Source organism: Ascaphus truei, chromosome 16, assembly GCF_040206685.1.
Source record: "Ascaphus truei isolate aAscTru1 chromosome 16, aAscTru1.hap1, whole genome shotgun sequence".
In the NCBI taxonomy this organism is placed as follows: domain Eukaryota; kingdom Metazoa; phylum Chordata; class Amphibia; order Anura; family Ascaphidae; genus Ascaphus; species Ascaphus truei.
The window spans coordinates 33,982,637-34,001,065 of NC_134498.1; the positions used below are offsets into that span (position 1 = coordinate 33,982,637).

At 53.4% G+C, this 18,429-nt stretch overlaps 1 protein-coding gene and 1 long non-coding RNA gene across 3 annotated transcripts in view; both read right to left on the bottom strand.

Moving 5' to 3' along the window:
- MPP1 (MAGUK p55 scaffold protein 1) overlaps nucleotides 1-14,606 on the bottom strand; it is a 34,311-nt gene extending 19,705 nt beyond the window's left edge. Inside the window, exon 1 of one of the 2 annotated variants that reach the window (XM_075573107.1) lies at nucleotides 13,924-14,606. In XM_075573107.1, coding sequence (XP_075429222.1) covers nucleotides 13,924-14,028 — 105 coding nt within the window. In that variant the 5' untranslated portion in view covers nucleotides 14,029-14,606. The remainder of the gene's footprint in view (nucleotides 1-13,923) is intronic. The other variant, XM_075573106.1, reaches the window with a different exon arrangement.
- Nucleotides 14,607-15,412: 806 nt separating this feature from the next.
- LOC142467691 (uncharacterized) overlaps nucleotides 15,413-18,429 on the bottom strand; it is a 7,027-nt gene continuing 4,010 nt past the window's right edge. The window contains exons 2-3 of the long non-coding RNA XR_012788474.1: nucleotides 17,231-17,357; nucleotides 15,413-15,857 (exon numbers count right to left, since the gene is read on the bottom strand). This is a non-coding gene — a long non-coding RNA (uncharacterized LOC142467691). The remainder of the gene's footprint in view (nucleotides 15,858-17,230; nucleotides 17,358-18,429) is intronic.

Genomic DNA, 18,429 nt, shown 5'->3' on the forward strand with positions numbered 1-18,429 from the left:
GTCATGGTTCTTTTCTTGAAGACTTAAGCTTCGACTGGTACATGCAATAATCGTGCCATCCCATCTTGCATTTGGGCAAGAACGGCGCCTAATCCCTGCAGACTGCCATCTCTACATAATATGAACAGCTGTTGGGAATCAGCCAAGGACAATATGAGGGTTTCACTTAACATTTGCTTTTAATGTAGGGAGGATCCTTGTTCACTCCCCCAATCGCACAGCGTGGTTCTACCCGTGGTCATCTTATGTAGCATTGGGGGATAGCCACCCAAAAGCTTATGTAGTGGGCTGCCTATTATGGAAAAGTTAATAAAATAATCAGTAACAGCCCGCCATCCCCAAAAAGGACCTCAACTCTGTCTGATTGGTGGGAATTTTCCATTCTCGTATTGCTTTGGTTTCCTCAGGCTCAGGAGCACTCCTTCTGCATTAACCATGTCCTAAATATTTGACCTGTGTTTGTAGGTGACATTTTGATGGCTTTACATTTCAGTCCATGCTTTTGTAACAGTGGAAACAAAAGGTATAAATGATGTAAGCGACTGTCCAAGTCCCAGGAGAATAAGTAATCTAAATATTTTAGCACAATTTCATAGTTCTGATCACCCAAACAATGTTCCATTAGTCTTTGGAATGTTCATGGAACATTACCAAGACCAAATGGCATATGGTTGAAGTCATATAGACCCATAGTAGTTACAAAAGCCGATCTCTCGTGGTGCTCAGGCTCAGTGGCCACTTGTCAGTAACTTGCTGAATCCAGGGTTGAGAAGAGTTTAGCCTTCCAAAGAGCTGCAAGCGATTCCTCAATTCATGGTAGAGGGTCTGCCTCGTCTCAAACACGCAGGCTACCATCTTTCTTTTTACCAACAATTGGTGCAGTCCATGGACTCTTGCTCTCGTGGCCTATCCCATTACGTCGCATTCTTCTATCCTTGCCTTAACTTCTTGGTCAGAGCAATATTTCTGTACCTCTCTTTCGGGGGCACTTTCGCCAGTGGGTTTATGACGGCACATACTGTTTGTACACCCATAACCCTCATGTTTCGAATACACATTTTGATGTTTTTGAAGTACCATAGAGACACACGCTGTTTCTTTTGTTGTTTGGAGAAATGTGCGCCTTGAAGGTTCAGAGAGTCTGTTAATGGATAGTAACTGGAGACTCCTGTTGGTTGTTTAATTTGGACCCAATTAACATTCACTGCAATGGTGACCGAATTATAATATGAAGCCATGGACATCCAATTTGTATTCTGTAAAATCCTGGTCTACTTCAATTCAGATTAATTCCCCTAGGATAGTGATCAGATTTAATCTTAACGGTGTATCCCCACGATTCATAATTCAATAAGAACTCTACCAGCTTATACAACTGCTAGCGTGCGTGCGATCACCACTCTTCCCCACAATGCATCATTCAATAGCGACTGAAATAGAACAACTTCTCCTCTTGGAATTCCACTAGTACAGACACAAGCTTCAGTAAGGATGTCTTGGCGTTTTGGAATAACCACGCTTCTATATGGGCTGCAAACTATTCCAATCTCCCACCCAACCTCAGCAATAACTCTGTTCCTGTGACCGACTCTGCACATATTTTGTAATATTCTTTGTTCTGTAAGGTTTTTGGAAACGTATTTCCAATACATGAAGCGTATTTCCTTAAGAAGACAATCAGCTCCCTGCAAAACTTTCATCCCTATAATTACACAAATTCATTTCACAACTTGTTTTACTACTATAACAACACCTTCTTTTTAAAATTCTTCTGAAATAGAAGAACTTGAAACCAGGCATACCCAAGAAATGGAATTTCCAAGTAATTTGCAGCAGGTCATGTTAGTGAGTCCTGGGCACTACGTATGTTCGGGCCTCTTCCTTGAAAATGTTCCTGAAAGTAATTGTAACTTAAGAGCCAGAGTCTAAAAGGCAAGCCGTGGCTTTTCAGTTTACCTGTGCCCACAAAACAGGACAATCTCCAGCAATATCCATTATGTTTGTAGTTGGGCCTTTTGAACAGGCTCCCACTGTCTGGTCCACGGCTTAATTATAGCAGATTGGTTATTGCTTGGTATAGCAGATTTTCAATATTCTGCAAAGTGTCCAGCTCCTCCACATCTTCTACTGATGGCTGGTTCTGGGGTACCTCTCTCCTTATGCCAACGTAAAGAACGATGTTCCGTCCTTTCCCAGGGAGGATAGTTCTGGGTTGTACCTGAAGCGTTCCTTCAACGTTTGTCTCAGAAAATCCATTGGAACCCTGCTAGAAACTGGTCTCTCGGCAAACAGTCACTGGCTCCCAGTCCAGATGGATCCTTCACCTTCAGCAATTCTTGCAGCAATCTAGAACATTTGGTTGTGGCCGTTTTGCCGCGACTAAATCGGCACCAGCATTTAGCTGCCACTCACCTCGTCGCAGGGACATCTCTGTGCCGGCCGCTTCACTGCCAAGCCCCTAACTTTACCCCAAAACCCTCCAATACGAAAGCTACCCCCACCCTAAAAACCTTAACCCCTTACCCTAATCCACTATCCTCAACTCCCCACCCCAACCTCTAAAACCCTTTCAATTAACTTGCATCTTTGGCAAAACGTGCGGCGGCTGAGTGTCCAGCGGCAGAGCGGCTGCGGTGAAAGGTCCCTTGGCGGCAGACAAATTCGCGGCAAAACAGCCGCCTTGCAGGCGTATTGGCGGAGAATTTCCCCCTCTTTTTGTCCCCTAACAAAGAATTGTTCTCTCAGCGTGGAAACTGGAGGAAGTGTCTCCGTAGATACTCTCAGGATGTCGGATATCTTCCAGTGTCCTGCTTGGACCTGGTGACATCACCTCCTTCCTGGTCTCCCAGGCCTGGCAGGTGATAGCGCCGCGCAGTGATTCTCCGAGGCTGCCCAATCCCGCAATGGGGGGGAGATCCCTTCAAAATCGCTGAGCCCCCAAAGCCACACAGTCCAAAAGAAAACGCCATGGGGCCAATCGCCACCTGTTCTCATAGCCCAGCCTCCATTTTATTTGGCCTATGTGACAACTATGAAGTACTGTTACCCAGTGCCCTCCCCATAACTGGTATTAACCAGAGTAGGACCCTGCTCGCAGTGCCAACATTGTAAGAGGAGGCCATACTGGCAGTAATAGGGATCCTACCCCCCCCCCCCCCCTCCCTCCCTATAATAACAGAATAATAAAATAACCAATCTACATATATTAAATAATAAATGGAACCATTTATTACAGGGGATAAGGCAAGTGAAAGATTAAATTACGAACTACTGTAAATATTAAATTAAAGAAAAAACAATACGAATATAAATTAAAACCAATACTAAATGAGACGATGCTCTAACTGATCTGTAACAGGGCTAGATCTCACTTTAAATCGATTTTAGTTGCTTAATCTAGTACTTCTCTTGATTCCCGTTGATGAGGGAAGGACAGCAGTTTGGGGAACGAGGGTATATTTTCTTGTACATTAGAAGCTCTTCTCTCTCTCTCTCATCTCCCTCTGTAATCTCCGCCTACATCTGCTTCTATCCTGTAATGTTATTACTGTGTCCTACTTATTACTATTCACTATATTTTACTTTTTATTTTCCTCTGCACCACTATCTGTCTTCTCTGCTTTTGTTTTGTTGTAAACGGTCACTGTTTTCCACTGCTTGCATAAGGAAGTCCTAAAGCACCCCCTCTACCTGTATACACCTCCCTCCTCCGCTCTACCTGTATACACCTCCCTCCCCCCTCTACCTGTATACACCTCCCTCCCCCCTCTACCTGTATACACCTCCCTCCCCCCTCTACCTGTATACACCTCCCCCCCCTCTATCTGTATACACCTCCCTCCCCCCCTCTACCTGTATACACCTCCCTCCCCCCTCTACCTGTATACACCTCCCTCCCCCCTCTACCTGTATACACCTCCCTCCCCCCTCTACCTGTATACACCTCCCTCCCCCCTCTACCTGTATACACCTCCCTCCCCCCTCTACCTGTATACACCTCCCTCCCCCCCTCTACCTGTATACACCTCCCTCCCCCCCTCTACCTGTATACACCTCCCTCCCCCCTCTACCTGTATACACCTCCCTCCCCCCCTCTACCTGTATATACCTCCCTCCCCCCTCTACCTGTATACACCTCCCTCCCCCCTCTACCTGTATATACCTCCCTCCCCCCTCTACCTGTATACACCTCCCTCCCCCCCCCCTCTATAGGGTGACCAGATTTTGAAAATGAAAAACCGGAACACATGGAAAAAATTATTAATACAACAAATGACATTACTAAATGAATGAATATTATAATGATATTTATCTAATAGTGTCACCATTGATGCTGTATTATTCATTCTACCTCTTCCCATTTTCGCTCTACCTTCCTCCCATTCTCTCTATCCCTCCCCCCCATTTTCTCATCCCCCCCAGTATCTCTCTCCCTTCCGTCCCCCATTCTCCCTCTCATTCTCTCCTTTTCCTACTCCTTCCCACCCAATCTCCCCCTTCCCTCTTTCTCTCTCTCTTCCTCCGCTTCACCATTTTCTCTCTCTCAATCCCCTCCTCTATTCTCTCCCCCTCCCTCGTCCATTCTCTCTCTCCACCCTCCTCCAGTCTCTCTAACCCCCCCATTCTCTCTCTGACCTGCACAGACACACAGCCACAGACCTGCACAGACACACAGCCACAGACCTACAGCCACAGACACACAGCCACAGACCTGCACAGACACACAGCCACAGACCTGCACACACACAGCCACAGACCTGCACAGACACACAGCCACAGACCTGCACAGACACACAGCCACAGACCTGCACAGACACACAGCCACAGACACACAGCCACACACACACACACACACACACACACACACACACACACACACACACACACACACACACACACACACACACACACACACACACACACACACACACACACACACACACACACACACACACACACACACACACAGCCACTAACCTACACAGACACTAACCTGCCCAGACACTCACACAGCTTCTGACCTGCCCAGACTCACACAGCTTCTGACCTGCCCAGACACACACAGCAACTGACCTGCCCAGACACACACAGCAACTGACCTGCCCAGACACACACAGCAACTGACCTGCCCAGACACACACAGCAACTGACCTGCCCAGACAAACACAGCAACTGACCTGCCCAGACACACACAGCAACTGACCTGCCCAGACACACACAGCCACTGACCTGCACACACTGACTTGCACAGACACTCACGCAGCTTCTGACCAGCCCAGACACACACACAGCCACTGACCTGCACACACTGACTTGCACAGACACTCACGCAGCTTCTGACCTGCCCAGACATGGGGCAGCACACAGCAACTGACCTGCCCAGACACACACACACACAGCAACTGACCTGCCCAGACACACACACAGCAACTGACCTGCCCAGACACACACACAGCAACTGACCTGCCCAGACACACACACAGCAACTGACCTGCCCAGACACACACACAGCAACTGACCTGCCCAGACACACACACAGCAACTGACCTGCCCAGACACACACACAGCAACTGACCTGCCCAGACACACACACAGCAACTGACCTGCCCAGACACACACACAGCAACTGACCTGCCCAGACACACACACAGCAACTGACCTGCCCAGACACACACACAGCAACTGACCTGCCCAGACACACACACAGCAACTGACCTGCCCAGACACACACACAGCAACTGACCTGCCCAGACACACACACAGCAACTGACCTGCCCAGACACACACACCGCAACTGACCTGCCCAGACACACACACAGCAACTGACCTGCCCAGACACACACACAGCAACTGACCTGCCCAGACACACACAGCAACTGACCTGCCCAGACACACACAGCAACTGACCTGCCCAGACACACACAGCAACTGACCTGCCCAGACACACACAGCAACTGACCTGCCCAGACACACACAGCAACTGACCTGCCCAGACACACACAGCAACTGACCTGCCCAGACCCACACACAGCCACTGACCTGCCCAGACACACACACAGCCACTGACCTGCATAGACACACACAGCTTCTGACCTGCCCAGACACACACAGCAACTGACCTGCACAGACACTCACACAGCCACTCACCTGCATAGACACACACCATACACATAGACTGACCAACACACAGACACACACACCAGCTCTGAGGAGCAGCCGCAAGGAGTTAGGCTGAGTCCATGGTGACTGCAGCCGTGCGGAGGCGCGCTGAGGGAAAGCGGGTGCTTTCCCTGGCCTTAGACCGCGCTCCGTCCGGGGGCGTGTCGGGGGGCGGGCCAGTGACGTCACGGAGCTGGTTTGCCCTCATTGGGCGAACCGCTCACGTGACCGGCCCTGCGCTCCCGTGAGCGCTCAAACTAAAAATTGTATAAGACCTACGCCTCCGCACGCGTGCGTGAGCCCCTGCTAAAGCTGCTCTCATTGCGGCTGCAGGGGCTCACTGACAAGCGTCAGCGCGCCTCAGCACGGGTCAGCGCCTGGACTCAGCCTTAGGGGGGGTGTGTCCTACCTGTCACTGTGGAGCATGGCTGGGGGGAAAGCCATCTTGGGCCCTGGCAGAAGGCACCTCGCTTCCGGATCTCACTGCTGAGGCTCCGCTGACACTAATCCCACCCACACCCTCTGCAACTAACCGCGCCCCCACCCTCTGCAGCTAACCCCGCCCCCACCCTCTGCAGCTAACCCCGCCCCCACCCTCTGCAGCTAACCCCACCCCCACAGCTCAGACCCAGCCTCCGCTCTCCTCCTTGCATTCTCTGCTACCCCCTTGCAAGCATTCTCTGCTCTCTGCTGCCCCCCCTGCTCTCCGCCTGCATTCTCTGCTCTCTGTTGTCCTCCCATACATTCTCTACTCTCTGCTGCCCCCCTGCATTCTCTGCTCTCTGCTGCCCCCCCTGCTCTCCTCCCTGCATTCTCTGCTCTCTGCTGCCCCCCCCCTGCTCTCCTCTCTGCATTATCTGTTCTCTGCTGCCCCCCTGCTCCCCTCCCTGCATTCTCTGCTCTCTGCTGCCCCCCCTGCTCTCCCTGCATTCTCTGCTCTTTGCTGCCCCCCCCTCTCTCCTCTCTGCATTATCTGTTCTCTGCTGCCCCCCTGCTCCCCTCCCTGCATTCTCTGCTCTCTGCTGCCCCCCCCCTGCTCTCCTCCCTGCATTCTCTGCTGCCCCCACCGCTCTCCTCTCTGCATTATCTGTTCTCTGCTGCCCCCCTGCTCCCCTCCCTGCATTCTCTGCTCTGCTGCCCCCCCTGCTCTCCTCTCTGCATTATCTGTTCTCTGCTGCCCCCCTGCTCCCCTCCCTGCATTCTCTGCTCTCTGCTCCCCCCCCTGCTCTCCTCCCTGCATTCTCTGCTCTCTGCTGCCCCCCCCTGCTCTCCTCCCTGCATTCTCTGCTCTCTGCTGCCCCCCTGCTCCCCTCCCTGCATTCTCTGCTCTCTGCTGCCCCCCCCTGCTCTCCTCCCTGCATTCTCTGCTCTCTGCTGCCCCCCCCCCTGCTCTCCTCTCTGCATTATCTGTTCTCTGCTGCCCCCCTGTTCCCCTCCCTGCATTCTCTGCTCTCTGCTGCCCCCCCCCTGCTCTCCTCCCTGCATTCTCTGCTCTCTGCTGCCCCCCCCTGCTCTCCTCTCTGCATTATCTGTTCTCTGCTGCCCCCCTGCTCCCCTCCCTGTATTCTCTGCTGCCCCCCCCCCTGCTCCCCTCCCTGCATTCTCTGCTGCCCCCCTGCTCCCCTCCCTGTATTCTCTGCTGCCCCCCCCCCCCTGCTCCCCTCCCTGCATTCTCTGCTCTCTGCTGCCCCCCTGCTCCCCTCCCTGCATTCTCTGCTCTCTGCTGCCCCCCCTGCTCTCCTCCCTGCATTCTCTGCTCTCTGCTGCCCCCCCCTGCTCTCCTCTCTGCATTATCTGTTCTCTGCTGCCCCCCTGCTCCCCTCCCTGTATTCTCTGCTGCCCCCCCCCCTGCTCCCCTCCCTGCATTCTCTGCTGCCCCCCTGCTCCCCTCCCTGTATTCTCTGCTGCCCCCCCCCCCTGCTCCCCTCCCTGCATTCTCTGCTCTCTGCTGCCCCCCTGCTCCCCTCCCTGCATTCTCTGCTCTCTGCTGCCCCCCCTGCTCTCCTCCCTGCATTCTCTGCTCTCTGCTGCCCCCAGCCCTGCTCTCCTCTCTGCATTATCTGTTCTCTGCTGCCCCCCTGCTCCCCTCCCTGCATTCTCTGCTGCCCCCCTGCTCCCCTCCCTGTATTCTCCGCTGCCCCCCCCCTGCTCCCCTCCCTGCATTCTCTGCTCTCTGCTGCCCCCCTGCTCTGATGGTCAAAACCGGGACAGCCAACAAAAAATGGACTTTTTAAAGAATGTCGGGCAGCCGGGACAGACATTAAAGAACCGGGACATCTGGTCACCCTACCCCTCTACAGCTCCCTCCACCTGCATACAGCTCCCTCTCCCTAGCTCCCTTCCCCTATACAGCTCATCCCTCTCTCTAAACAGCTCCCACCCACCCCCTCCCTGTATACAGCTCCCTCCTGTATAAGACCGAGTCCCCGCTGGCACTGAGCACGCTTAGTGCTTGGCGCGCTTACCTTAGTCAATGTGGATCAGTCACATCCACGCTCACGCTGTGCGCGCGCGCTCACCCACGCTTGGGTAAACAAAAAAATGTAACTTTCGAGCGCTCTCAATTTGCCCGCAACGCCCGCCCCCCCCCCCCACCCCCGCGCGCTTGCAAAATAGCCAGGACACCCGGCGCTCATGCTTGGATAGCTGGTGACGTCGCCGCACTCAAGCATGAGCGCGCTCAGCGCCAGCGGGGCCCCAGCCTTAATGTCTCGTGTGATGTAAGAATCCATTTTGACTACGCTGTATAAGACGTGTTAATTACAATGAGGATGTTTGAGTGTTGCTGAAATTCTACATAGCAGAGCTCACGTCTGACACAGGAGAGGATTTCAGTTAAATAAGTGTGACATGAGCATCTTTAGGGAGTAGGATAATAAGGATGGGTTTAAGGTACTAGTCGTAATGAATCAGTCTGGAATATGGGCTGTTATTCAGAACAGAGATTGATAGTATGAGTGGAACGTCTCAAGGATGTCTGGGAGATAAAAATATAGACATTGCTCTACCACGAATGCCTAAAAGATAACTACAAACAAAAACACGTTTTCTTGCCATCTATTTAAGCTGCAGACCAAGCAATATCCTACATGTGTTTTTTTTTTTAATAATCAGTTCTGTACTATGAGAGAATACTTGTAGCATTTAAAATAAATAAATATAATAAAATGTAAAAAAACAACAACTCTGAATGACATTTTTAATGTAACAAGCATTTGTTTTCTATAGCCTGCCTACCCCACCGCACAGGGACGGGCCTCCGCCTGCCCGCCCCCACCGCACAGGGTCGCGCCTCCGCCTACCCCCCCACATGGTCGCGCCTCCGCCTGCCCACCCCCCACCGCACAGGGTCGCGCCTCAGCCTGCCCCCCCCCCACCGCACAGGGTCGCGCCTCCGCCTGACCCCCCCCACCGCACAGCTCCCTTCTCCCCCCCTTTCCCTCTATACAGCTCCCTTCTCCCCCCCATTTCCCTCTATACAGCTCCCTTCTCCCCCTTTCCCTCTATACAGCTCCCTTCTCCCCCCTTTCAATCTATACAGCTCTTCTCCCCCCTTTCCCTCTATACAGCTCCCTTCTCCCCCCCTTTCCCTCTATACAGCTCCCTTCTCCCCCCCTTTCCCTCTATACAGCTCCCTTCTCCCCCCCTTTCCCTCTATACAGCTCCCTCCCCCCCCCTTTCCCTCTATACAGCTCCCTTCTCCCCCCCCTTTCCCTCTATACAGCTCCCTTCTCCCCCATTCCATCTATACAGCTCCCTTCTCCCCCATTCCATCTATACAGCTCCCTTCTCCCCCCCTTTCCCTCTATACAGCTCCCTTCTCCCCCACGTTCCCTCTATACAGCTCCCTTCTCCCCCCCTTTCCCTCTATACAGCTCCCTCCCCTCCCCCCTTTCCCTCTATACAGCTCCCTTCTCACCCCCTTTCCCTCTATACAGCTCCCTTCTCCCCCCCTTTCCCTCTATACAGCTCCCTTCTCCCCCCACTTTCCCTCTATACAGCTCCCTTCCCCCCCCTTTCCCTCTATACAGCTCCCTTCCCCCCCCTTTCCCTCTATACAGCTCCCTTCTCCCCCCCCTTTCCCTCTATACAGCTCCCTTCTCCCCCATTCCATCTATACAGCTCCCTTCTCCCCCATTCCATCTATACAGCTCCCTTCTCCCCCCCTTTCCCTCTATACAGCTCCCTTCTCCCCCCCTTTCCCTCTATACAGCTCCCTTCTCCCCCACGTTCCCTCTATACAGCTCCCTTCTCCCCCCCTTTCCCCCCTTCTTTCCCTCTATACAGCTCCCTTCCCCCCTTCTTTCCCTCTATACAGCTCCCTCCCCTCCCCCCTTTCCCTCTATACAGCTCCCTTCTCACCCCCTTTCCCTCTATACAGCTCCCTTCTTCCCCCCTTTCCCTCTATACAGCTCCCTTCTCCCCCCACTTTCCCTCTATACAGCTCCCTTCCCCCCCTTTCCCTCTATACAGCTCCCTTCCCCCCCTTTCCCTCTATACAGCTCCCTTCCCCCCCCTTTCCCTCTATACAGCTCCCTTCCCCCCCCTTTCCCTCTATACAGCTCCCTTCTCCCCCCCCTTTCCCTCTATACAGCTCCCTTCTCCCCCCCCCTTTCCCTCTATACAGCTCCCTTCCCCCCCCTTTCCCTCTATACAGCTCCCTTCCCCCCCCTTTCCCTCTATACAGCTCCCTTCTCCCCCCCCTTTCCCTCTATACAGCTCCCTTCTCCCCCCCCTTTCCCTCTATACAGCTCCCTTCTCCCCCCCCCTTTCCCTCTATACAGCTCCCTTCTCCCCCCCTTTCCCTCTATACAGCTCCCTTCTCCCCCCCTTTCCCTCTATACAGCTCCCTTCCCCCCCCTTTCCCTCTATACAGCTCCCTTCCCCCCCCTTCTTTCCCTCTATACAGCTCCCTTCCCCCCCCTTCTTTCCCTCTATACAGCTCCCTCCCCCCCTTTCCCTCTATACAGCTCCCTTCTCCCCCCTTTCCCTCTATACAGCTCCCTTCTCCCCCCCTTTCCCTCTATACAGCTCCCTTCTCCCCCCCTTTCCCTCTATACAGCTCCCTTCTCCCCCCCTTTCCCTCTATACAGCTCCCTTCTCCCCCATTCCATCTATACAGCTCCCTTCTCCCCCCCTTTCCCTCTATACAGCTCCCTTCTCCCCCACGTTCCCTCTATACAGCTCCCTTCTCCCCCCCTTTCCCCCCTTCTTTCCCTCTATACAGCTCCCTTCCCCCCTTCTTTCCCTCTATACAGCTCCCTCCCCTCCCCCCTTTCCCTCTATACAGCTCCCTTCTCACCCCCTTTCCCTCTATACAGCTCCCTTCTCCCCCCCTTTCCCTCTATACAGCTCCCTTCTCCCCCCACTTTCCCTCTATACAGCTCCCTTCCCCCCCTTTCCCTCTATACAGCTCCCTTCCCCCCCTTTCCCTCTATACAGCTCCCTTCCCCCCCTTTCCCTCTATACAGCTCCCTTCCCCCCCCCTTTCCCTCTATACAGCTCCCTTCTCCCCCCCCTTTCCCTCTATACAGCTCCCTTCTCCCCCCCCCTTTCCCTCTATACAGCTCCCTTCTCCCCCCCCTTTCCCTCTATACAGCTCCCTTCTCCCCCCCCCTTTCCCTCTATACAGCTCCCTTCTCCCCCCCTTTCCCTCTATACAGCTCCCTCCCCCCCTTTCCCTCTATACAGCTCCCTTCCCCCCCCTTTCCCTCTATACAGCTCCCTTCCCCCCCCTTCTTTCCCTCTATACAGCTCCCTTCCCCCCCCTTCTTTCCCTCTATACAGCTCCCTCCCCCCCTTTCCCTCTATACAGCTCCCTTCTCCCCCCTTTCCCTCTATACAGCTCCCTTCTCCCCCCCTTTCCCTCTATACAGCTCCCTTCTCCCTCTATACAGACCCCCTTCCCAGCTCCCTTTCCCCCCTACACAGTTCCCTTCCCCCCACTCCCAGCTCCCTTTCCCTCTATACAGTTCCCTCCCACTTGCCCTCTATACAGCTCCCTGCACCCTCCCTTTCCTCTATACAGCTCCCTCCACCCTCCCCCCTCCCCCCTCCTTTCCCTCTATACAGCTCCCTTATCTCTATACTTTGCTCTTGCTGACTTCATTCTTTTAATCAGGTGATAAAGACTCAGAGCAAAGTCTGCAGAGCGTCGTGCCTCCGCCTGCACCCCCCCCACCGCACAGGGTCGCGCCTCCGCCTGCCTACCCCACCGCACAGGGTCGCGCCTCCGCCTGCCTACCCCACCGCACAGGGTCGCGCCTCCGCCTGCCTACCCCACCGCACAGGGTCGCGCCTCCGCCAGCCCCCCCACCGCACAGGGACGCGCCTCCACCTGCCCCCCCCACCGCACAGGGTCGCGCCTCCGCCTGCCTACCCCACCGCACAGGGTCGAGCCTCCTCCAGCCCCCCCCACCGCACAGGGACGCACCTCCGCCTGCCCCCCCCCCACCGCACAGGGTCGCGCCTCCGCCTGCCTACCCCACCGCACAGGGTCGTGCCTCCGCTTGTCCCCCCCACCGCACAGGGTCGCGCCTCCGCCTACCACCCCACATGGTCGCGCCTCCGCCTGCCCACCCCCCACCGTACAGGGTCGCGCCTCCGCCTACCCCCCCACATGGTCGCGCCTCCGCCTGCCCACCCCCCACCGCACAGGGTCACGCCTCCACCTGCCCCCCCCCCCCCACCGGACAGGGTCGCGCCTCCGCCTGACCCACCCCCACTGCACAGGGTCGCTCCTCCGCCTGACCCCCCCCCACGCACAGGGTCGCTCCTCCGCCTAACCGCCACCCCCACCGGGTCGCGCCTCCGCCTAACCCTCCTCCCCCACCGCACAGGGTCGCGCCTCCGCCTAACCCCCCCCCCCCACCGCCTAGCCCCCCCCACGCCTAGCCCCCCCCCACCGCCTAACCCCCCCCCCACCGCCTAACCCCCCCCACCGCCGCCTAACCCCCCCCCCCACCGCCTAACCCCCCCCACCGCCTAACCCCCCCCCCCACCGCCTAACCCCCCCCCCCCCACCGCCTAACCCCCCCCCCCCACCGCCTAACCCCCCCCCCCCACCGCCTAACCCCCCCCCCACCGCACAGGGTCGCAACTCCGTCTGCCCCCCCACTGCACAGGGTTGCGCCTCCGCCTAACCCCCCCCACCCCACCGCACAGGGTCGCGCCTCCGCCTGCCCCCCGCAGAGCGTCGGGCCTCCGCCTGCCCCCCGCAGAGCGTCACGCCTCCGCCTGCCCCCCGCAGAGCGTCACGCCTCTGCCCGCCCCCCCGCAGAGCGTCACGCCTCTGCCCGCCCCCCCGCAGAGCGTCACGCCTCCGCCTGCCCCCGCAGAGCGTCACGCCTCCGCCTGCCCCCGCAGAGCGTCACGCCTCCGTCTGCCCCCGCAGAGCGTCACGCCTCCGCCTGCCCCCGCAGAGCGTCACGCCTCCGCCTGCCCCCGCAGAGCGTCACGCCTCCGCCTGCCCCCGCAGAGCGTCACGCCTCCGCCTGCACCCCCCGCGGAGCATCATGCCTCCGCCTGCCCCCCGCAGAGCGGCGCGTCTCCGCCTGCCCCCCACAGAGCGTCGCACCTCCGCCTGCCACCCCACGCAGAGCATTACACTTCCTACTGCCCCCCCCCATGCAGAGCATTACACTTCCTACTGCCCCCCCCCATGCAAAGCATTACACTTCCTACTGCCCCCCCCCCATGCAGAGCATCATGCCCTAACACCTGCCGGATCCCTTTACCTGTGCGGGGATGAAGGAAACCCCTTACCTGCGCCTGGCCCTTGTTTTGCAGCAGCTGCTGCAGGTAGAGGTCTGAGAGCGCCGTCCTCACACTGGAGCCGTCACACAGAGCGGTCCCAGACTTCAGGGTCATCCTGACCGGCAGTCACTCACCCTCTGTGTGTGTGTCTCACACTCTCTCTTTCTCTCTGTGCGTTTCACACTGTGTGTGTGTGTTTCACACTCTCTCTCCCTCTCTGTCTCACACTGTGTGTGTGTGTGTGTGTGTTTCACACTCTCTCTCTGTGTGTGTGTGTGTGTGTGTCTTACCCTCTGTGTGTGTCTCACACTCTCTCTCTCTGTGTCTCACACTGTGTGTGTGTGTGTGTGTGTTTCACACTCTCTCTCTGTGTGTGTGTGTGTGTGTGTGTGTGTCTCTCTCTCTCTCTCTGTGTCTCACACTGTGTGTGTGTGTGTGTGTTTCACTCTCTCTGTGTGTGTGTGTGTGTGTGTGTGTGTCTCACCCTCTGTGTGTGTCTCACTCTCTCTCTCTGTCTCACACTGTGTGTGTGTTTCACAAGCTCTCTATCTCACACGCTTTGTGTGCCACACTGTCTTTGTGTGTGTGTGTGTTTCAGAAGCTCTCTGTCTCACACGCTTTGTGTGTGTGTCTGTGTGTGTGTGTCTCTGTGTGTGTGTGTGGTGTTGCTCTTTGCACAGGAAGAGCGATCAGCTGAGTCAGGAAAGAGACAGCAGGTGGGACTGCACCATATCCCAGGAGAGGGGTCATATATTTGTGTGTGTATATATATATATGTGTGTATATATGTGTATATATAAGTGTATATATGTGTATATATATATATTTATATTTGTATGTTATAGACAGACAAAGGCAGCACCCCCAGAGTATGAAGAAGTCGGTTTCCCCCCATAATTACAATAGTTTCGTCCTCTCCTAAGTCACATGATGTGGTTGCAGGTCACATGATTCCTGACACAAGACTTTCTCTATCTCCTCCCTCACATCTATCTCCTGCTACCCCATACACAGCCACACACTGATACACAGCCACACACTGATACACAGCCACACACTGATACACAGCCACACACTGATACACAGCCACACACTGACACACATACACACACTGATACACAGCCACACACTGATACACAGCCACACACTGATACACAGCCACACACTGATACACAGCCACACACTGATACACAGCCACACACTGACACACATACACACACTGATAAACATACACAGCTCCACACACTGATACACATACACAGCTCCACACACTGATACACGTACACAGCCACACACACTGATACACAGCCACACACAGATACACAGCCACACACTCACACACTGACACACAGCACACACTGATGCAAAGCCAGACAGATACACCGCACGCACTGATACACATATACAGCCCCACACACTGATACACATACACAGCCCGATACACATACACAGCCCCACACACGGATACACAGCAATACAGTGTAACAACATATCTCTTTATTTAGCTTGTTTCTCCGATACATAATCCAGTTCTTCTTATTTCTTATTATTACACTTTCTGCCCAGGACAGTAACCCTAACACAGGGCAAACCCACACCCAGCATGTGGCCACATAACACCCCGAAATATCCTCATCCAGTGTCTGGTTCCATAACACCCCAACCCTCCAAACCTAGCACATAGCCCCAGGACCAGTCACCCCAGCTTCTGTGATAGATAGGGGATTACCAAGGACATCTGTGTCACTGCTGTGTCCTTGTAATGTCACTGGTTCTCCCATTGCAGGTGCTGATCCATGGGGCTCTGGGCTTCATTTTTCTTCCTCACTGCAGAACATCTTCGTGGCCCATTGTCATGCCTTGTCACGTTGCTGTCATCAGGCTGGGTGCCACTGGGTCAGCCACCACTTTGACATCACAGGGTGGATACGTCAAATGCCACCCTACAACCAGAAGCAGGAACTCAGTCATGGGGACAGGGGGACAGCAAGGACAATATAAGACCAATAGAACAGGGGAACAGCAAGAATGATAGGACAAGGGGGAAGCTGGGGGTTAATAAAGCGACACTGCAGGTGTCTGGCACAGGAGGGATTTCTGTGTCATTAATAATGTGTGGTTGACACATAGGGGCAGAAGCAGAGTAAACACTGTGTCTGTGACATGTAGGTGCAGAAGCAGAGAGTATACACTGTGTGTGTCAGTGTGTGTGACATGTAGGTGCAGAAGCAGAGTACATTGTGTGTGTGACATAAGTGCAGAAGCAGAGTATACAGTGTGTGACTTGTAGGTGCAGAAGCAGAGTATACACTGTGTTTCAGTGTGTGTATGACACTACGTGAAGCAGAGTATACACTGTGTCAGTGTGTGTGACATGTAGGTGCAGAAGCAGAGTATATACTGTGTCAGTGTGTGTGACATGTAGGTGCAGAAGCAGAGTATGCACTGTGTGTGTCAGTGCGTGTGACATGTAGGTGCAGAAGCAGAGTATACACTGTGTCAGTGTGTGTGACATGTAGGTGCAGAAGCAGAGTATGCACTGTGTGTGTCAGTGCGTGTGACATGTAGGTGCAGAAGCAGAGTATATACTGTGTCAGTGTGTGTGACATGTAGGTGCAGAAGCAGAGTATGCACTGTGTGTGTCAGTGCGTGTGACATGTAGGTGCAGAAGCAGAGTATACACTGTGTCAGTGTGTGTGACATGTAGGTGCAGAAGCAGAGTATGCACTGTGTGTGTCAGTGCGTGTGACATGTAGGTGCAGAAGCAGAGTATATACTGTGTCAGTGTGTGTGACATGTAGGTGCAGAAGCAGAGTATATACTGTGTCAGTGTGTGTGACATGTAGGTGCAGAAGCAGAGTATACACTGTGTTTCAGTGTGTGTATGACACTACGTGAAGCAGAGTATACACTGTGTCAGTGTGTGTGACATGTAGGTGCAGAAGCAGAGTATATACTGTGTCAGTGTGTGTGACATGTAGGTGCAGAAGCAGAGTATGCACTGTGTGTGTCAGTGCGTGTGACATGTAGGTGCAGAAGCAGAGTATATACTGTGTCAGTGTGTGTGACATGTAGGTGCAGAAGCAGAGTATGCACTGTGTGTGTCAGTGCGTGTGACATGTAGGTGCAGAAGCAGAGTATACACTGTGTCAGTGTGTGTGACATGTAGGTGCAGAAGCAGAGTATGCACTGTGGGTGTCAGTGCGTGTGACACGTACGTGAAGAAGCAGAGTATGCACTGTGTGTGTCAGTGCGTGTGACACGTAGGTGCAGAAGCAGAGTATACACTGTGTGTGTCAGTGCGTGTGACACGTACGTGAAGAAGCAGAGTAAACACAGGGAGATGCAGAAAAATGGGATAGCAATTATAGCCGCACGTGGGAGGGCCTGATCGATGTGTTGACGCAGCTCCTGTAGATTACTGGACCACGATCTGCGGGACCCTGCAGCACACAGACATGGAATATACTCTGATATATATATATAGATACACACACAGACATGGAATATACTCTGATATATATATATATAGATACACACACAGACATGGAATATACTCTGATATATATATATATATAGATACACACACAGGCACGGAATATACTCTGATATATATATATATATATATAGATACACACACAGGCACGGAATATACTCTGATATATATATATAGATACACACACAGGCACGGAATATACTCATATATATATATCTCTTCCCATGAGCGCTATAGGCCATGTCTGTACATACTGTGCTATATGTATGCACACACAGCTGTCTCTCACACATACTAATACTCCTTATTTCTCCATCCCTATACACCAATAGGGACCACATAGTATCCACACACACTTTTAGTTGTGCTACAAACTCTCACATTTCCACACCCACCCACACCATTTATATCCCTCTCACTCCACACACACCTTGTGTAGAGCACTGTTTATACTGTGGGCTCTCCATTCATTTTTATTCACACTGATACACATACACACTCTTTCTTCACACCGGGGGAAGGACCAGCACAGATAACATTCCAATAGACACTGTTTTCAAGTTATCCTTGCTTCATTCATTGTAACATCGCCGGAAGAAGAGATCAGTGTATCTCGAAAGCTCGCACAAATAAAAGCATTTCGTTAGCCACAGAACGGTATCATCTATTTATTTTTTGATTATATATATATATATATATATATATATATATATATATATATATATATATATATATATATATATATATATAAAAGACACACAAAAGATGCCTCAGTCAAATCACCCCTATTTGACTAAGTAATCAGTTAACCAAAGGTCAGGGTAAAAAGTGACCCTCTGGTGGTGCTACCGACCCAAGGGAATTATATGACTAAGAAAAAGAAAGAGAAAAAGTAGGGTCAAAGAGGTGCACTCAAACACTGAATAATGAAAAATAGAAAAAAATGGACTTTATTAGCAAAAAGTATAAAAAAAAAACATAAAACAGACCCACACAGATCGTATGACAAATCGCTATGT